We start from the raw sequence: 21,013 nt of genomic DNA, 5'->3' as shown, positions 1-21,013 counted from the left end.
TTACCAAGTATAGAAGTGATATTTTTAATGGTACTGTGCCTGATAAGGCCTAAATCCCATACTGAGGGGGCAGAGTCTGTTCAAAGCCCATCATGTTATTATTTGAACTTAGAATTGTTTTCCCTATTTGCACTACATTACATTTACTTACACAGAACTTTGTCTATCTACAATTCGAATTTGCAGTGAGGAAACAAGAAAAGGCAAAGCTCAGCCTCAGTTGACACTGACTAGTGTGGCGTCAGTCAATAAGAAAGGCTTTTTAAAGTATGTCAATGGCAAGAGGAAGTCTAAGGAAAACACTGGACTGGTAGTTGATGCAGACCATCACCTAGAGAGCAAGGATGAGGAAAATATGAAGCTGGGGAAAAACAGAGGGGTCCTGAAGCAGAAGGCAGAATCAGAGGCAAAGAAGGGATTGGGAAAACTTAAGACACAGGTGGAGATTAAGCCAAATGTTTAAGAGTGTAAGAGTTTTTTCTTGCTGCTCAGTACCACGTAACAGTAATCAGCCTTAAGCATTCATGGTAAGGAAAAAAAACAACCCATGCAACAGTTTTGAACTTTGATGCTCAGTGCCTTGGAAAGGGATTGGGGAAGAAGGCACCTATCCGGAAAACAGAAGCAATTGCGGTATGTAAAATCTAGAAATGGGGAAATGAAACTTCATTTGGGCTCACTCAGCATCTTTTATGGTAGCTATAAGGCTTGGATTTCTCTCCTTCCGCTCACTGACCCTGGGGTCGCCCTCAGCCAAAATGTCCCATTTTGTGTTGTTTCGCTGGATTGTGATACAGGCCTTTATAGGTGAGTCTTCACCTGCTTGATTGTGGGATTGCTCAGAAAACAAAGATTTTAATGGCTGCGCTTGTTGTACCCATGTATGTGTGCATCGCAGGGAGAAATGGTGTTACTGTATACAGAACTAAAACAAAAATAAATTAACTCCTGGAGTTAAGTTACAGAGTTAGAGTTAACAACTCAAGATATTATTTTAATTTTAAAAATGTGTGTGGTTTCTTCTATCTCTAAGCTTTGTTAGTTTGCTCTGTCCCCCAAATTATCTAATTTATTTACTGCTGCTAAGTATGTTTCACCAGCTTTGCTTCTTTATCTGCGTCTCTGCTATGACCCAAGGCAGACACAGCCCAAGCCAGGGAATTGAAATATTGATTGAGTAATGAACACGTATACATGATAAAGAAAATATTTTCTTAGACTCTGAGGACTGTCTGCTGCTTTGAACTGTGTACTGTCACAGGAATCAAAGAATCATTAAGGTTGGACACCACTAAGATCATCTAGTTCAACCATGAAGGAAAGCGTGGCAGATTACTTTCCTTCTAAAAGCAAATGTTGAGTGTTTGCCCATCTAAAATACGGACCCTCAAGAAATAGTAGTAATTTCTGCATGCAAATTTAGGCATCAGTGATGCAGTTTCCAAATTGCTGAATGAACTGAATGAATTGGCTCATGAAATGTGTCTTTACCCACTTCCAGAGAGGCATGAGCTCCTAGTGAGAGTTGTGTTTGTAAATCACTCCAACATCTCAGGAAATGCTGCCTTAGGTGACTAAAATATTAATTGACCAACCTCTGCCAGGATGAAATATCCAATATAATAATGAGAGCAATTGCACTGTCATTAATTCACTTAGAAAAGTAGTGGAAAAACTTTGGTAGGTGGCAGAATACTCTGAGGTGTCTGCAGTGCAGGTGGCACTGTCACGAAGCCTGGGAATTCCATAATATTTTTGGTGTTCTGCCAGACTCAGCAGAAGAAATAGGAGGTCTCTTTCCTTGCCATATGTTCATCCTCAACATAAACTGGAGGGACTGGTCTCCATTTGCTCATGTTTTCAAAAACTTTTTTTTTATGTAGAACTTGTGAAGGATGAGGATTTTTGTTATTGTCTTCTCTTCAACTCAGCTCTGCACCGAGAAAGGGTACATTCAGGCTCGAGATAGATAGTAAAATATTTCTTTTTGGTTTATAGGATATTTTCTTTGACGTCTCATTACTACAAATGCCTTAAGGAGAAATAGAAAATAAGGTTGATAGGGAAAAGATATCAGTTGTCTTCTGCAATAAAATGGGAGAAGCTATCCCTGATCAAGGAAAAAACTTATTTTTTTACCAGATGTCTTGCATGTTTTTGACCATCCAATGGCCAGTCTGCATGAGATAAAACCGTATATATGTATAAATACACTACTTAATGCTATCTATCATTAAGGGTTATTCCAAGGGAAACTGTATATGTCTCTGTGTATATATATATGTATGTATATGATTTAAACAATTTAAACAATTATGAATACCTTCCTGTCTTGGAATATATAATAAATATCTGGAATGCATTTCTTTCTCACTTGGATTAAAGATTCAGAGTGACAGACCTCACTGACTTCAGTGGGACTGCCCAGGCATAGCTGATGCTCAGAGCACCTTGAGTCAAGACCGGATGGCTAGGCAGGTCATTGCCATGGACAAGCCTAGGATGTCAGGACAGAACAGTGTCAGGAACTTCTTTCTTAATTTCAAAGGTATTTAAATTGAATCCTGTTTACTATTTCTTCTGGGAAATGTGTCTGTGGAAGATTCCGCAGCTGAGAAAAAAATTACTTGGTCCTTGCTAAGAGGTTCGTACTGTTGAAGCAAGATGGTTGTGGTATCAAAGCTTTCCCTGCTAACCTGCAGTGCAGGCAGATGTTAGGAACATTAGCTTCACATAAATTAAAAGAGGACTTGAAACTGCAAAAGATATAACTTCCTGGCACCAGTACTTGCAGGAAACTGCCCTGGAGACATTCTGGTGCCTCATCTTCCCTCTTTTTTTTTTTTTTTTTAATAAGTTCAAATCTCTGTTTATTTTAAAGAGAGGGGCAGGCAGAATTTCATCTGTTAAAGGGTTGCTTAATGAAGCTACTTTTGCATTGTGCAATGTTGGGATGAAACAAGAGCAGAAGATAAGTCCATTCATCCTCAAACTGCAGTGATGTCACCTCCAGGAATAGTTCAAGCTGGTTTTGGTTTTACATACATCTTTGTTGGAGTGACTTGAAAATATATGTTAACCTGCTCCAGTGACTAACTCCATGCCAAACAGATGAACTATTTTGTTCTCCAGTCACCAAGAGTCTGTTTTCTCTGTTTAGCTGTAATAAGACAAATGAACCTTCTTCTTCCAAGTAGTAAAACAAGCAGCCATTTTGCAAAACGTTATGCTGTAGTCAGAAATTCTCTCTCTCTCTCTCTCTCTTTTTTCCTTGCAAATTTGTCATTTGTTTCACTGCTAAAACTTCTGCCCTTCATGCCATATTGTGTGTTGTTTTTCCTGCTCCTACTCTTTTAGCATTTGGAGCAGTGGAAACCTGAACCATTCAACTTATCTTGCCAATGGGATAAGTGATAATGAAGCTGAAATGTCATCCCAGTAACAAGTCATGAGGCAGCCTGCCACAGACTCAAGCCTCACCTGGGGAATAGTCCATTAAAGAAAAAACGAGAGACGTGGACACAATTGGCCACATCTCTGTTTGCTATCTGGGAGTCATGCCAAAAAGAAAAGACATTTAAACAGCTGGCAAAATAGAAATGTTGGGCAAACCACTGCCAGAGCTGGTTATAACAGCAGCAACTGCTGTAAGTCCTCTTTGGGGAAAAGAAACAGACCATAAGATCTCAGATCTATGGGGTGATTCTCTTGCTGTAGCAGAAGACCAGGTCTGAATGCTCCCCACGTTCCTCAGTTCCTTCTCTACTGTATTTAAATGATAACATGGGGAAAAGTCAGCAAGGCAGGAGGACCAACAAAGGCAGAATGAGCATAAACCAGAGGAGATTTATCACCATATGTAAACTTTTATTTCTCTGTAGTGTCTCTCATGAGGAAGAAATCCCTTTCAGGGCAATCTGGGAATTGCATGGAAAGTTAAGAGGGAATAGTAACAAAGATTCAAGCCATATGCTAAGGTGGGTATTGGCTTTAAACCTGAAGAAGAGCTGGTCATCAGGAGTAAAAACACAATTCAAATCTGCATCTGTTGTTTTTAACATTGGTTTAACAATAGCTGTTAAATCTCCTGTGAACACAGGTCTGCAGGTAACTGAGAGTTGGAAGGGCTTGCTCAGGGACTGAGGGAGCTTAATAAGAATAGATTCCCATAGGCAAATCCCACTGCTCTGCCAACTTAATTAGGACTTAATTTCATGCAAGAGTAGGTAATTTGGCCCCTACTATTGAGCCTGTCGTGGAAAGGCAACCATGACAGAATTTTTTTGTTCAGAGGAGGTGATGGAGGACTGAGAACACCAGATGAGTTTCAAACCAGATTTCTGAACAACTTTCAAATAATCTCTTAGAACAGGCAGGGGGATGGGAGCCTAATAACCAAATTCTGTTTGCACACATCTGGTTTGTGTTTGGGTCATCAGCAACAGACTTGAGCTTTTGTCACTGTGCACATGCACACGTTTATTCTCAGATTTTTCTTCCTTAACAGTGCACACCGTGTCAGAAACAGTTGTTCGAGCACTGATAGGACAACCTGTCACATTGCCTTGCTCCTACCGGGTGGCACGAGAGAAGGACATCTCCGATGTTTGCTGGGGCAGAGGCCCGTGCCCAAACTCCAAGTGCAATAACAAACTTTTGCACACCACTGGGAGCAGGGTGACGTTCAGAACATCGCAGCGGTACAACCTGCAGGGCTACATTTCCTATGGAGATGTGTCTCTGACAATTCAGGAGGTGAAGGCAGAAGATGCAGGCATATACTGCTGCCGCGTGGAGATTCCAGGCTGGTTCAATGACATCAAGCAGAACATTCGGCTGGCGGTGTTCAGAGGTGAGTTTTGGAGTCTTTTCTGGACTTTTGAGCCATATAAGATTCTGGTTCCTCTGTTTCTGTGAGTGTGTCAAGGAGTAACTGCTTGCAGCCTAGAAACAAATCAAACCCACAGATATGGGCTTTGTTCTTTCTGAGGCTTGGTTTCTGCTAATTAGGCAGTAAATTTAAACAGTAAATTTCCTTAATTAAGTCACAACATCTAAGTAGGTAGATAATTTTTGGTAAATTATTTGGCTTTCCTCAAGGAATGCTGTGATTCACCTTATCTCTTGGTTACAATCTTCCTATACAGTAACATCTGTGAAGAAAAAGCCAAAGAAAAATGGTACCAAATCCACAAAACATACCAGAAAAACAACTTTTGCACCCCAAACTACCTCTGATCTCCAAGGAACAGTGCAGACTGCTGTCTTCCTGACAACAACTGTCCACCCAGCAGCTTCTGCAACCACGGAGTCTCCAAGAGCAACAACTGCTTTTATTTCCCCAATGTTTGATGAGACAGTGAGTGGCACTTCTCTGGAAAAAATGGTGTCAACCAGTGCTCTCCCAGATTTTTCAGCCAGTTTCCAAGCAGCTGATGTGAGGACTGAAGTCGATGGCATCTTCCACTCAACAGAGTCAATCCTTTTTCCTGAAGGTACAAAAATAATCATCACCAGTGATTTATTTGTCTGATTCTCAGGGACAGATAATTAACTGTAGCTTGAAAGGTTTATCTGAAATATTTGGATATGCATATAGGTAGTATGTTTTAGAATCATAGAATCGTTAGAGTTGAAAGGGATCCTTAAGGACCATTTGGTCCGTCTCCCCTGCACTGAGCACGGACACCCACAGCTCCATCAGGTGCTCAGATCCCCTCTAGCCTGACCTTTGGCTGTCTGAAGGGATGGAGCACCACCACCCCTCTGGGCAACTTGTGCCACTGCCTCACTGCCCTTATCAAAATGGACCCGCAAATCAGATGTTGTGGATGGTGCAAAAGCAGAGAGAATGGCAAGGAGAACAGGCAACTGAGCCTGCCTTCAGAGGATTGTTAACAGGCCAAAGAAATAAGGTGACAGAAAGGGTGGATGGTTCCCTGTTTTCGTTTGGTGCAGGTGCATTGTTAGCCAAGACCAGACAGAACCTCGTCTGTTTTTGTTAGTTAATTTCTCACAAGCATTTGCCAGACAGACTGGGTTAGCTGGGTGTTTGGTTCCTGCTGAGCAGGCTCTAATTTAGTTTCTCTTCTTTCTTTGCCTGATTTCCCCAGCAACAGCCCTGCCAGAGCCAACCACACTTCACACATCGAAGTTAACCCTTGGACCCTCAGGTATGGAAAGGAAGCACCAATATCTGCTCTACCAACCAGGCTGTGGTTCACTGCCACAAAGTCTAACTTTGATCTATGGGACGTGTGCTGGAGTGAGATAAGCACTTTGTGTACTTGTGTATTTGGGGGTATTCCTGCTAAACTGCTCTTCCTTTCTTAGACATTGGGTGGAATGGGTGTTAGGAATGAAGGATGAGGGCAAAATGAAAATATGTCTCTTGAGAGAGGACATGGGATGGGAGCTGAATTCCCAAATTCCATTTGTGCAGTTTTTATCTGTGCTTATGCCATCAGCAACAGACCTCAGCTTCTGTCACCGCCTATTTGGGCACACTTAGTCACATAACCCAAGAGTGTGGCTCCTAAAAGTCAATGCAGAATTAAAACAGCTTTATGGTTGATGTGTCTTGTGAGCAGCCCTCAGCAGCTGGATGGGGCTCCAGCACAGAAACCTCCAGCAGCAGCAACCCATGAGCTCCTGGCTGTGCCCACCCTGCCCTGGGCCATCTGCTGCTATAGGCTACAAAGAGAGCCCTTGGGTCACAGCAGTGAGCTCTGCAGGCTGTGCTGCTTCTTTTCCTGCCACGCTGTGTTGCACAGGCAGAGACCTGAACCTGAGGCTGCCAAAATTCCTTACTCCTCTTTCTTTCTTTTTCCTCAGCAATGAACACTGCATCAGAAACAGTTGTTCGAGCACTGATAGGACAACCTGTCACATTGCCTTGCTCCTACCGGGTGGCAAGACAGAAGGACATCTCCGATATTTGCTGGGGCAGAGGCCCATGCCCAAACTCCAAGTGCAATAACAAACTTTTGCACACCACTGGGAGCAGGGTGACATTCAGAACATCACAGCGGTACAACCTGCATGGCTACGTTTCCTATGGAGATGTGTCTCTGACAATTCAGGAGGTGAAGGCAGAAGATGCGGGCATATACTGCTGCCGCGTGGAGATCCCGGGCTGGTTCAATGACATCAAGAGGAGTATTCAGCTGGTGGTGCTCAGAGGTGAGTTTTGGGGCTTTATAAACCTGTGAGAAACACAACACTGCAGGAGAGGTGGAAACCCAATTGTGTCTGTTTGGCTGTCTGGTTTTGATAGATGGTGTTTTTATCGATGTAAGTAGTTTCCAGTGGAGGGCTGAAACCAGTTTCCTGTTTGAATCAAAGTCAGTGGGCACCTCTGATGAGAAAATAGTTACTTGAATTACCTTTCCTTTCAAATGAAATATTTTTCATTTCACAACTATATTTGTGGATCTAAACGAAGTTGGTATCATCAGAAGAGCCCTTGGATTTGGAATTCAATCCTGTTTTTCATTTTGTATTCATCTAATGCTAAAGATTGGTTTGATTTTACTAATTTTACAAGGAAACCCATGTACAGAAATTTTGTCTTAGGTTTTCAAATGTCTTTTCCCTTATTTGGCCAAGATGCATGTTAAAGTAGGGATATGGCAAAGCCAAGAAGAGGCTGAAAATCATTGCAAAGCACAGGGAAAAGATGGTAGTCACCAGACCTGCAGAAAGAACAGTTATTTTTCTGTCTTTACAGGAGTTTGTCTGCAATTGATGCTGATGTACACAGAGCTCTAGATATGCCTGTTGTAAGCAATGTATCAGGAGAGTGGGGCAAAAATGCTGCAATCCCATTGCTATCTCCTAGTCTGATAGAAACAGTTCATAAAAAAAAGGATCAGTTGAAAGAATTAGTGAGAAACTTGTGGCTGAATAGGATGTTTTTTTTAATCAAGAATGACTGAGGGACTCAGTGTCTTTACTTTTAGGAGGACATTGGAGAGCAATAATATTCTGCACATGTAGATTTGCTACGCAAGGTTCCAGTCCTTCAATTCTATGAGAGGGTCAGGGAGAGGGAGTGTTTGAAACCTGCACGAAAAAAAGAAAGAAATCAAACCCAGAAGGCTGCACATTGCTCACCTGAGCCTTGTTTGGTGCTGATTACACAACTATTTAAAAAAATATATCTGAACTTCAATCACAGTGTTTTAGTAAATGGGTCATTTTTATCTATTTGGTTAATTGATGAGTTGTGAATGCTGAGATCTGCCTTTTCTTCTGGCTAATTTTTACACACAGCACCTCCAGTGATGACAGCAACCACAGGAAAAGCTCCCACTTCCCCCAACCATTTTGGAACAACTTTTGCTCTCCAGGAAACTCCTGATCTTCAAGCAACCACATGGGCTGCTGTCCCTTCAGCAGCACCTACAACCACTGACTCTCCCCAGACATTCGATGAGACAAGCGGTAACTTCATGGAAGAAGTGGTGACTACCGGAGCTCTCCCAGATTTTTCAACCAATTTCCAAACAACTGATGTGTGGGCTGAGGGTGAAGGTGTGTTCTGCTCAACACTGCCCATCTCTCCTCCCGAAGGTACAAAAATAACCAGTATCGATGCTTTCTTTTGTCTGTGTAACAGAGATTTTTTCATGTTAAGCTGATTTAGGCATCATAGCAACTTCACAAGGACAGATGATTAATTGTAGCTTAGAAGGTTTCTCTGAGACATTTATGGAAATGTCTGTAGATATTACGTTCAAGGAAATGGAGGTCAAATGTTGTGACTGATGCTAAACCGTGGAGAATGGTCAAGAGAACACGGGATTGTTTTTTCCTTCAGAGCAGTTTTAGCAGGCTGGAGAAATTAGGTGACAGAAACCTCACCAAGTGCAATAGAAATAAATGCAAAATTTATACCTGGGTTGGGAGACTCACTCATGCCTGCACTATTGTATTTCTTGATTTGGGAAAGATAGTTGAAATGCTCCATTGAAGAGTTGTTTTGCTCTGAGTAGTCATAGACGTGAGAATGGTGGTTCAGTTTTGCCTCTGAGTTGCAGACGCAGAATTGCATGAGTAATTCTAAACACCTTATGAAGAACCCCCTAAGCAGTGATCGTTATGAGCAGTGGCTTTTTTTTTGTTTCAGTGACTACTGAATTCCCAAGTACACTTTTGACTGCAGACAGAACTGAAGAGGCCAACACTTCTCTCTTGATAGATGGTGAGATCAGTAATGCTGAAAGGTCAGATGTTGCATATTCAGAGAAATAATGAAGTTGTCATAAACAGAAGTATTGACTATTCTTAAGAGTGTACCAAGCACTTACTGATAGCTATTTGTTGTATATGACAGTGAGAAGGGTTTGGGGTCTGTAGAGTAGATGTCTGAAATCAGGATGAAACAAGAGATAGAAACAGCATGTTTTCAAGGCCTCCAAAGGAAGCAGGTTTTGAGTCACTTGCTGCTGTTGGGTATCTTGGGTCTGAAGTAAAAACCACTCTTTGTCACCAAGCAAGCTGAATTGTCAGATATCTGATGTGTCTTCATTGTGAATCCACTGAGCCTTCTGTTTCAGACACTCCCTGAATATAATCATTGAGCAGATTTGGCCAGATGTGGCTGCAGGCTCAGCTCTCCAGTGACTAGTGTGTGCTCCTGGAGATGATGGAAAGCAGCAGGGAATTATCACAACCATCAGTCTGTCCTTCAAGAGAAAAGGAACTGTGGTACAAAGTCACGACAGACCTGAGAAATGAACAAACTCTCACAGAGTTTGCATTTCATGGCTCCCAGTCAAGTACAAAAGACCAGACCATGTTGTTCAGGTGTCAGAGCCTGTCCATCTGGAAATGATGACTTTAAAAATGGAAAACTAAAATTCAAGGATGGTGTCATATCTGGCTGTTAGGAGAGGCCACTGCACACTTGGGAACAGAGTATTTAGGTTTTTGAAGATCTCCTTTTGATAGGTCTAGAGACTTGCAGCAGAAACAGTTTAGGAAACCATTCCTGAATGCCCGTGGAGGCTCATGAAAGAGGCTTAACTGATCTCTCGAGCATTTCTCAGCATTATTCTGCTTCTCATCTTTTTGATATAATTCTGGATAATGCCCACGTTCAGTTGTTGTAAATAGGGAGTCTTGGAAAGAGGCTTACCTCTGGGATTCAGGAGGAAACTGTGGGCTAGAAAGAGCCATCACTAGATGAGTAACAGCAGGCAGTGTACCATGCAGTGTGAATCATGCATGCTCCCACCCCTGCAAAAACTTGTCATGCCATTTCCAACAGCCAAACTGCCATGTGTCTGAAAACGCTGTAGCATGGTTAAGCACCGGATCTTAATCTAAAAAAACCAAACAAAAAACATGCCCCTACCTGTGCATCATCTTACTGTAATGTTTCAGAGGTACTGAGATTCTACTTGAGACTTAGAAAACAAGGTGGATGGTGCCCAGTTCGTATTTGGTGGAGCTGTGTTATAAGCCAAGGCCAGGCAGAACCTCGTCTGTTTTTGTTAGTTAATTTCTCACAAGCATAGGCCAGACTGGGTTAGCTGGGTGTTTGGTTCCTGCTGAGCAGACTCTCATTTAGTTTCTCTTCTTTCTTTGCCTGATTTCCCCAGCAACAGCCCTGCCAGAGCCAACCACACTTCACACACCGAAGTTAACCCTTGGTCTCTCAGGTATGGAGAGGAGGCACCAATATTTTCTCCACCAGTGAACCAGGCTGTGGTTCACTGCCACAAAGCCTAACTTTGGCCTATGGGATGTGTGTGCCAGAGTGAGAATTGCTTTATTTGTTACTCACCAGAATCTATTTTCTACTCCAATAGAAATTTCTGTTGCTAAAATTGCATGCATGTGAGCTACCTGTGCCCTGTCCATGTCTTTGGACACATGCTTTGGTAGATGGAAACAAAGCAGCTCAGCTGTCATAGGGAAGCTGATGTGAACTGAGATATTCAGGGGGGATTCACCGAAAGACTTGTCTACTGGAGGAAAAGAAATAAAAACATGCAAATTTGCTCTGGTGGGATTACTTGTGACTGCCTGATCAGTCCTGCTGCCAGGTGACATTCTGTGAGCCTCATGCATGCAGTGTTTCCGTCAGCTGTGGTTTGGGACAGCATAAGCGTGTTATATGTACGTGCACTGTCAAGTGACTCATCTGGTCTCCAATGTATTTCGCTAATAAGGAGGCTCTGTACTTGTTCCCTTGTCAGACATTTGGAAGCACTTATCATTAGAGTCTTTGTATATATTAGGGTATGACCCAGTGCACAGAACCTCTCCTGTCCTGAAAGGAGGTGCTTCAATTTGCTTAGCTGAGCCACTCTTCTGTCTTTGGGATGCTGCTCAGCATTGGTGCCTCCTGTGAGGGATCAAGAGTTTCAAATACTGAAATAATTCAGTGTTTCATAGCATGAGATCTTGATGAGCACAGGCCATGTCCAGGTTAATTTTTCTGTGGCTTTAAATTCACTAACCAAAATCAAGATAGTAGGATCAGAGGACAGCAGCCTATAAGTTTGGTGCAAGATTTCTTGAGCATTCGTTTATTTCATTCCTAGGCCCAAAGCTTAGAAAACCAGAACAACTGAGTTATTTTTAATAACCCAAGATTAAGTAAAAAGTGAAAGAAAGGAAATACACCAAAGCACCATCTTGATAGAGCTACCTTAGACCTGTGGTAAGTTATCTTAACGTAAAGGTATTTCCTGTGGTTTCCAGCTAAAGCAACCACACGTAGTTCTGACCACAGATAAACAGAGGCAGCTCCTCCAGTTAAACCTGTGCCTTGCTGACTACCCATGCCCTCTGCTACATCTTGTGTTGCTTATGGAAGTTAAAACTCTCTTGTGAGAGACCAGTTTCTTCTGTCTTGCTTCATGGGTTGTCTCTTGGACTGTTATTTCCATGATGAAGGCTGACACTTCCTGATGGTTGCCTGTATGCAGTTTGTGGCTGAAAGAGATTGTAAACTGCTGGTTGTGAGGTGCTACATTTCTCCTACTTGGGCCAGACTTTGCACAGTGGCCCTCCCTACCTCAGATGACTATGACAGTAATAATTTACTTCTCTTCTGTTTTCAGAGACTTCACTGAATTCAGCCAGCAATACAGAGAAAGCTGGGATAAAACTTTCTGTAAGTTTCACGATTTTTTGACTAATAAGAAGCCAGGCCAGCAGGATGGGCTGGTGATTTTTCAATGCATTGATGCCAAATGGACAATCTTTGTAAAACAGTAGCCTGGACTTTTGTGCAGAAGCTCAGGATCCAAGTATTCACCTTCTGCTGATCCTGTGGGTTATGTTAAAACCTGCTGCAGTCCCATCTAGTTTGGGCTCTTCCAAAAATTCCTCATCCCTCCAACACATCTGCATGAGGTACTGTCCTCTGGGTGTGAGCAGGCAGGAGGCCCTTCAGGAGGTTGTTACATATCCCTATCTCTAGTTAAGAGAAAGATGAGGGTGACTGAGCTCCTATAGACTTATTGAAGAGTTCATGTTTAGTGGGATGGATTTAGGCTCAAATGCTTCCGAGGCAGGTTTGTTAAATATTTAACAGGCAATTCATGCTGTTTATCATGATCATCCTGACATGTCTTCTTCTGGCAGGCTGAGCAGAGTGTTTCAAACTCAGCCTCAGATATTTCAGAGCTCTTAGCCCAGAGCTCACTTCTGCATGGATAGCTCTGACGCAGAAATGCTTTCAAAGACTTCTCAGTTTTTCTCTTCTCTTTTCCAGTTTCCCATCTCCACCATTCTCACCGTGTCTCTCATAGGGATATCCATTATTTTAATGTTGATACTCTTATCATTGCTTTGGAAACGTAAGTAACACTTAAGCACTCATCTTTTTTTTTAATGTTTCCACTGGTGGCTTAATGCAAATATCCTTCTGTGTCTCTGATAAATCCTCTGGTAGATCTGCCATGGACAATGTAACAGCACGCAGTTCATTTATGGAGCTGTTTTCCATAGGCCAGGACTGTGTCACCATGGGGATGAGGTAGGGATGCAGCAGAAGGAAACCCGTGCAAAGAACCCATCCACTTGTCAAGTTCTGATTCTCACTGAGGGCTCTTGTTCTTAGAAATGTAGTCCTATAGTTGCTTGGAATTGCTTCTGGTGAACACTGATGTCGCTTAGAATGAGATCCTTTCCTTCCTTCTTAGCTCACAGAAATGTTGCAGGTTGCTGTCTTTCCTTCTGAACTCATTTGACTGATTTGATAGAATTGTGGATTTCTTTTCTGTCATTGTGACAACGTTATTTTGCTTCTAGGAAGGCACACAAGGAAATTCATTATGAAAAGGTAATCCATTTTATCATTTTCTATTAAAAGTTCCAGCGTAGTTTTTCTTAGAAACAGAAGTTATTTGCCACTAATTTTAATGGGTGCAGTACTGGTTTATGAGGCTGATAATGTAAGTTATCAGACAACTTCACCCCAGAAAAATCAAACAGTGCTTCCTGGAAACCTCTCATTTCTAGTGTTGAACAGACACTCGGAGCACTGGGGAAGGTCAGCAGGTGACACTGGGACAGACTGACCCCACCTTAAGAAAATTTCTCATCTGCATTATTCTTTCACCAAATGGAATCATAGAATCGTTTAGGGAGGGGCCTTAATGATCATACCTGCCACAGACAGGGTAAATCCTAGCATGTGAGGCTGGTTTAAAGCAAGGAAGATGTAAACAGAGGAAAAAAATAGACAATTTTTTTTTCTCATCTGCTCATCTTGGCTCAGAGAGTGATCAACATTTACAAAGAGTCCTCAATGAACTAGTAGTCCATTGCAATAGACCCCTCCCAAACCAAACCTTCTGCCAGTGGGTAAATCTTGCAGCACTTCTGAGATCACTACACCCCATCGCATCCTCCTTGAGTCACACAGAAGTATACCAGGCAACCATTTTGAAACAGATGTGGAATATTTAAGTATGATGAATCACCCAGTGCAGGTGTTCCTAATGAGCGCATGTTTTCTGGCTTATGTTGAACACAGGATTTTCTCTAACCAAACACAGGGTTGTCCATTGGAGTATCACTCTTTGCCAGTACAAATACTTTTTAAATAGTAGATGGTCACCCTCTGCATACTACACCTAAGAGGTGAGGACTGGGGGCCAAGGAAGGGCTCCTTACTGAACCCCATAGTGTTGATCTGTCAGCTGTCACTGTAAGCAGGCCTTTCCTAATTGTTAAGATGACGTATGCAAGGTAAATACTTCACAGTGTAAATAAGTAGACATTTACAATTGAAATCAATGGACTCAGTAGCTTCTGGTCTCCGTTTCAAGGGGGATGTGCCAACATTGCAAATAAGAAAGGGTGCTCTAAAGCATTCAAGAGCTTTTACCCCATCCATACTGATCTGTGCTTATCACTACAGCCTTAGACCATCTGAAGACCTTGAAAAAGTTTTCAGTGGCTCTGAAGGAGAAAACAACCTTTTTGTGCTCTGAAGAGCTCCAGCATCGTCAGTGGATGGCCTGGAATAAAGCACTGCTGCACTGCAAATAGAAAGGACCTGTTTCAAGCTGCATCAAGAGACATTTGTGAGCCCTTAAAATATCAGTGGGTGTAAACCAAAGGCCAAAGCTTCAACTACGAAAATTTAAAATCTTTGTGCAAATTTTGCCATCTCACCTTTAAAGCTCAGTGTATAAAGAAGCTTCTTTTAGGGTATGCATTATTCAGTAGTATTTCTGGGATCTGCGTTCTTATTAATACCAAATTAAATGTTTTTCTCGCAGTTTTACTAATGCTTTTCCTTGAATACAACTCAGACTGCGAGGAACAGAAGAAATAGCAGTGAGTGCTGCTTAACTTTGAAGTGCAAAGAAATATACAAATCAGCAAATACAAAGTTTCTTATTGCTTTTATACAATCAAAAGAAAAAATAAGCCGTGAGAATGCTGTAAGAATAAATAAAGATGTAGATCACTTCAAGGGTTCCAATGCTGCCCTTGATTCAGCATGTTCAAGTGACCCTTGGAGACTACGCTAATAAACTCTGTAATTTACCACTAGGAATTGCACTTTTTATGCCACATCCTAGAGCATTTAAGCAGGAGTTAGTTATTCCCCAGGTGCTGAAACGGCTGGTGTGCTATCTCAGCTCTGCAAGGAAGTGCTGTAGCAATTCCAGAGATGGAGAAAGAGCCGGAACTCCTCATCATGACAAGCTGCAAAATGGTGTTTCAGCTGGGCTCTAAAATACAGCTTGTGTTGATGGTCTGCCTGGCAGGGTCAGTGCTGTGGGACTGGCTGTGGGAGCTTGCTTGGAGGACAGGTCAGCTGTGGGATACATTGTTCATCTGTGTCATTGGGAGTCCTCAGCATCTTTGTGGGATCAGCATGGGAAACAGTTCAAACCCATTACCTCCATTGCCTGCAGTTCTCAATCCCTGCTAAAGCAACTCCAGGAAAGGACCCCTTGAGCTGAGAGCACATGATGGAAGCATCACTTGAGCAAAATGTGGCAGGCCTGGACTTCCCCTCCAGTCATGCTTGGGGCTGCGGTGAGAATTTTATCTGCACAGCAGATTTCCCCAGCCCACATGTGGCTGCATGTGGAGGCAGAGGAGGTTCCTCTGTGGGCTCCTACTCAGTCTTGCCTGGGTTCAGGACCCTGCTGATCATGCTGGTCATGTGTTCCTGGACCACACAGTTTTGATACTCTTGTTTAAGAACACAACCAAAATGGCTTGTTTTATTTTTTTTTCTTCAATTAGCAGGACTGAGCCAATCCATTTGCAGGTATTCATGTGCTCTGCCCTAATGACTTCTACAGAGCAGGACTGGCTCTTGCTGGGGATGGCTCCAGCATGTTGGTTGATGGGCTGGAAGGTCCTGGTTTGGGGATATGCAGAAGAAATAGAAGCTAACAAAGTGAGTTTGATCCTCCAAACACAAAGCACTGAAGCCAAGAAAACCCTCTTGTGAGCATCCTGAAACAATATCTGGAGTATAAGCTGCAAGACCCTTCAATGGCTGGTGCTTGGGGCTGGGAAAACTTGGAGAAAAGCAGCCTTGAAGCTGCTGCAGGGCTTGTGCTGTTGTGCTGTGCTCGTTGTGTTGCTTGCTGTGCTTGCCAATGCCAGCTTCACTCCTTCATCAAAATGCCAAATTAAATTGGGTGAAGTGGATCTGATGTGAATAGACTGTGACTGAATTACTCAATTAGCACGGAGCAGGTACAGAAAAGCAGTTAAAAAGGAGTGATCTGAATATTTTGGGACATGGGATTGGCTAGTGGAAAAAAAAAACACAACAACAAACAAACAACAAGAAGAAATACTGAGAAACAGAGGCAGACACTGAGTTACAAGTACAAATCCTCTAAAGAGAATCCCAAGGAAATAATTAAGTATCATTCTGAGATTAATGAGACCTCTCTTAATAGACTTCACTGGAGCTGACTGCTCTGATGGTCCCTCTCTATCTCAGCAGAACATTCCATTACGTCTCAGGGTTTGTTTCTCAGCCTTAATGTGCTTTTCTAGGCATTTTTTAAGGTTAATATAAATAAATCTCTGGGTTCCAAAGGTGGAATCTAATTGGAGCTTAAGAAGGAGCAAGCAGAAGAGAAGAATGCAGCTGAGTACATAGGAAATTAGAAATAAGAATAAATAGCATCGTGGGATTTGGGGAAAGAACAGAGATAACTGTGCCATGTGAGATGAATGCATGAAAAAGCAGAAAATTTTAGTCTGATAGAAAGAGGATTTGGGACGTGCTGCTGCAGACGTGACAGCAGATGGCAAAGTTGAGCTGCAGAGCAACAGCTGAAGTGAAGCAAAAGGGCTGTGGAGGTGATGCACTGAAATTAAGGGGGAGCTCCTGCAGAGAATACTTTGGTGGGAAGGATAATCTCCTGCCCTTTGGCAACGTCAGCTTAAGACTTCTCACTGGTTTGAAGCTGAGGGTGCAAGAGAGGTGCAACCTGCAGTGGGCAAAAAGCACTGAAAAGACTCTTTAGCACAGTCTGTTGGGATAGGACAAAGGGAAATGGTTTCAAATCATTGAAACCAGGGGAGATTTAGATTGGTTATAAGGAAAAAGGGGTTTTTTTACAGTAAAAGTATTGAGGCAATGGCACAGGTTGCCCAGAGAGGTGGTGGTGCCCCATCTCTGCAGAGAGCTGAGGTCAGGCTGAAGGGGCTCTGAGCACTGATGGAGCTGCGGGTGTCCCTGTTCAGTGCAGGGGGGTTGGAGCAGATGGCCTTTAAGGCTCCTTTTCCACCTCAAATGACTCTGTGATTCTGGTATCAGCTTTAATCTTTGAGATGCTGACCCTTCTGCAAGGGGAAGGAAATCCACCCCTTCCCCACATGGAAGCATTTTTCTTCTTTTCTTAGAAGAAGCTGCATGTTCTGCTGCAATTCCAAAAAATGCCCACAACTTTTTTTTTTTTTTTTAATCAAGAATCCTTTCTAGGAAAAAGGTGTTTTATTCATTTGGTGTTTTTAATTTTTAAACATGTAAGAAAAAAGGGGAGTAAGGTGAATTATCCAAACCAGGTGCATGGGAACTGTTGAATCATTGCCTGAGCCACTGATTGAGCAGCTGGGAAAGGACCCCCAGCAGCCCTGGGAGCACAAGTGGAGGTAATTGAGCTGTGCGGCCAGAAGGGGTGGAGCCTGGCTGCACTTCTTAGACCCCATTGAAGGGCTGATTGCTGTTGGGGAAGGGTCTGTTTCTGGAGATTCCTTCCTGGTGAAGCTTTTCTCTGTGAGCATGGAATCTTTTAATACAGGTGAGTGATCTTTTTCTCTTCCTTTGTAGCATCTCTATTGCGCTGGTCCTTCTATCATTGAACCTTTTCCATTGTACTCCTCTGTCTGATTGCTATACCAAGAAACAAGTCCTATCTATACTTATGTAACCTAAAACAAAAAGTATGGAGGCCTGGCTCTCCTCTCCTTCAGTACTTGAGTCTTTAATACTTAGATTCACATATTATGAAGACTCATGGTTTCAGACTTACTCCCAACCGTTGCAGCTAGTGTCATTCTTAACTAAGTCACCCAGTAGTTATACACACCACAAAATCATCTGCATGTTTAATGCAGAGCAGAGAATTTATATGGAGAAATTTATAGCTTTTAATCCAGAGATGAATCATTTATGGGATTTTGGATCATTCACTTTGTACTGAATTGAGTTGTCTCTCACAAAACTAAGGCCCACCCACAACATGCTCTGCGTCACAGACTGAGCCTCGTGGTGATGTGTGTTGCTGGGATGAATTATTTATTGGATATTTTAAATCACTTGCTCGGTGGTGAACTAAGCCAGTTAATTTTGAATCTCTTTGTATCCATTCTTAAGTACACAAAATGATTTTATGTACATGATATTCATCTCTCCTTCCTTCTTTCCTTTCTTTCCTGTGCAGTAGTGAATTATCCATGAGGTTCGGGTTGAGCTAGTTTTGGATATGCTCAAACTTGTCCTTGAGGGAGGCAGTAACAAGTCCTGGGGATTTATCACAGCTGTTCTTGGGCCCAATGTGCAGCAGGTGTCTGTATGAACCCATCAGCTCTCAGCTGCCCCCTGTTTTAAAACCAAAGTGAAAGGTTCACTATTTCTTGCTTGTAGTACATATGGTACAATTCTCTCAATCTTCAAGAAGCTGAGCAGCAGACTTCTCAATGGATCTTAGTATGGGGAGTAGGGAGATTCCCATAGTTTTCTGTGATCGAACACTGATTTTATTTTTTTCTCTAACTGCAAGCCTCAGCTGATAACGGAGACAGCTCTTTCCCATGGCTTTCCTGCAAGCTCTGCTTCAAGGATGAAGGGAAATCAGTCTCTCAATTGAGTGGTGAGTCAATGCTGCTTTTACTTGGTGTTTTATGCCCTTGGTCCATTATCTAATGAAGATTATGATGAGGTAATTATGGAAATACACAAATTGCAACCTCATGAATACCAAAGAAATTGATGATGATCTGTGCTGAAAGAATGCATAAAAATGCAAATCATTTGTAAATGGGTAGTAGTAAATCTTGTTAATATTAATAACGTAGAGCTTTTAATTGCATCAGGCCTGGATGAGTTCTAACCAAAGCCCTCTGAGGAGAGTTTTTAAGACTTTATCCTGTGAACTGTATGCCACGAGGTCAGAAGGAGCTCTTACATGGCTCTGCTTGCTATATAATTACCCTTGGCTTCTTCCATAGTTGAGAGAGGAGGGAGGACACTGGTCCAGAATGTGATGCAGCCCACCCAAGAGGAGGTGAAGCCTGCCCTGTGGTAGGAGAGCTCCAAAACTCAGTAGGGCATTGCTAACTGTGTGCAGCAGCTTGGAATTGTGACATAGGGACTTACAGTGTAGTGTGGCTTTGTCTATATATATATAGAGAGAGAGAGAGACAAATATGTCTGAACATATTTGTCTATATGTTCAGGTTAAATAGCATTGCTGGATGGAAATGTCCCAGGACTAGCTTTCGACTCCCAGTATTGTTGATCTGAGCATCTCCATGGGCTCTGTTGCATCTGTGCACTCAGGAAGGATGAATGCAAAGGCCACAGCTGAGTGAGCTGGAGATGTGGGTAGGGGATGACACAGTACCTCTGCTTTCTCCTGGAGCATTTCTGCTGTGGTTACTTCCTTCAGAAAGGCTTTGTAGGGAACAAACCCCTTCAAGTGTTGATGAGAGAAGTAGCCAGATTGCTGAGCTTGTTGATAGGTACCCAAATGAATGTATGGATTTTATGAAGCCCAGGGAGGTCCTGTGACAGCCACACACTGACAGACTTGCCAGTGGCTGAGTGTTTGTTTGGTGGAGTTCATATTCATCAGCTTGTCCTTCTCTCCAGTTCCTTCACGTTCTGTCGTTAGCTGAGTTATTCTACAAAATAAATGAATTTTATAATACAAAGATACTAGATGGTGCACTCAGACATGATGCCTACAGCTTCACAAATCCTGATGGAGGAGGGAGAAATATTCCAAGAGAAAATGAGAAAAGGTCACGATTTATTGCCTATAAACAGCTCCCTGGGTCTTATTATCTTTCCTGTGTAGAAGCCTGCAGATCTAGATCGAGGTTTATAATTCACATCAAAATTCATTGTATCACATGTCTCCTGTAAAGCCACGTTTTTGAATGATACGGCAAACCCTATTAAATAGGTACTCATTAAACTCCAACACCTTATAAATTCTTCCTGAGTTTTGTTGACAGTACACATCAAACACAAACCATTAAGTGCTTTTCATTTTCCTGGTAGTGTGCAATCATAATGCATTACATGACAAAATAATGTGTTTACATGACAGATTTAGTGCTTGATCTGCTGCATGAAATGCTTCTGAGCACCAGAAGATAAGAGAAAAATGTAACATTATACTTCCAAGTGTATATTAATTCTTAACTAATAATAAATTACACCAGGATGCTGATGGAAACAGATGAGAGAGAGGCACACGCACATGGGAGGAATTCATGAGGATCAGTGACATGGCAATGAATACTAAATGCAGACATCATAACTGGAGCTAAAATGAAGCATTTCTGCATCAGCAAGAGAGCTCCAAGAGCCTCTGGGCTCTGTGTGGTTTTTCTTCTTTTGCATCTTGAAAGCCCATACTGGCTTTCAGCAGAGTTCTTGTTAGTCTTACCATTACTGTTCGCTTCCATCCAAAATAGTGACCTTCCCAACAACCTGGCAGCCCCTTTCATAGAATGGGTTAGGCTGGATGACCTTAAAGATCATCGAGCTATAACCCTCTATCATGAGTATGATTCTCAACCAATATATCGCGCTGCCCAGGAACCCATGCAACCTGATCTTGAATGCCTCTAGGGGTGGGGCAAGCTGCATCAAGTTACTTACTGCATCTCTGCGGTGGAGGACCCTCAGCAACTGGAAGCCAAGTCTTGTTAGCAAGGCTTTGCTTACAAAATATCTCACACCAGCAGAAGAATGAAAATCAATTTTTTTTTTCCCAAGACAAGGCACCATTTCTATCCCCCTTACTGGCTCCTCCATCTGAAAACT

General features: G+C 42.4%; 2 protein-coding genes across 5 annotated transcripts in view; one reads left to right on the top strand and one right to left on the bottom strand.

The window, feature by feature from the left end:
- The first annotated feature begins 743 nt into the window (after window positions 1–743).
- TIMD4 (T cell immunoglobulin and mucin domain containing 4) lies at window positions 744–15,027 on the top strand. 3 transcript variants are annotated; one of them, XM_032447404.2, is made up of 12 exons: window positions 744–807; window positions 4,508–4,852; window positions 5,148–5,495; window positions 6,114–6,173; window positions 6,835–7,182; window positions 8,275–8,574; window positions 9,131–9,205; window positions 10,608–10,667; window positions 12,078–12,130; window positions 12,734–12,818; window positions 13,273–13,303; window positions 14,387–15,027. In XM_032447404.2, the coding sequence occupies exons 1-12, from the start codon at window positions 759–761 to the stop codon at window positions 14,457–14,459; spliced, it is 1,827 nt and encodes a 608-aa protein (XP_032303295.2). In that variant the 5' UTR covers window positions 744–758; the 3' UTR covers window positions 14,460–15,027. The 3 variants fall into 3 exon arrangements, with proteins under 3 accessions (XP_032303295.2, XP_015731354.2, XP_085374898.1); XM_085518772.1 differs by lacking the exon at window positions 744–807 and adding an exon at window positions 1,111–2,548; XM_015875868.3 differs by lacking the exon at window positions 6,114–6,173.
- SGCD (sarcoglycan delta) overlaps window positions 4,454–21,013 on the bottom strand; it is a 345,566-nt gene continuing 329,006 nt past the window's right edge. For both annotated transcript variants that reach the window (XR_014935431.1, XR_014935433.1), the window contains one exon: window positions 4,454–5,489. The gene's annotated coding sequence lies outside the window, so the exon portion shown is untranslated. The remainder of the gene's footprint in view (window positions 5,490–21,013) is intronic.

The sequence above is a fragment of the Coturnix japonica genome, chromosome 18 (assembly GCF_054131305.1).
Source record: "Coturnix japonica strain WE chromosome 18, WE-NBRP24, whole genome shotgun sequence".
Taxonomy (NCBI): domain Eukaryota; kingdom Metazoa; phylum Chordata; class Aves; order Galliformes; family Phasianidae; genus Coturnix; species Coturnix japonica.
The sequence above is the reverse complement of the archived record's forward strand: the minus strand, read 5'-3'. Positions and strand labels throughout refer to the sequence as shown.

Excerpts from the sequence above, each read along its gene's own strand:
- TIMD4 (XM_085518772.1), top strand. The coding sequence starts at position 2,467 with ATGGCTAGGCAGGTCATTGCCATGGACAAGCCTAGGATGTCAGGACAG. Across the intron at positions 10,668-12,077 it reads GTTAACCCTTGGTCTCTCAG|AGACTTCACTGAATTCAGCC; the intron begins GTATGGAGAGGA and ends TTCTGTTTTCAG. Across the intron at positions 12,819-13,272 it reads CTTATCATTGCTTTGGAAAC|GAAGGCACACAAGGAAATTC; the intron begins GTAAGTAACACT and ends TTTTGCTTCTAG.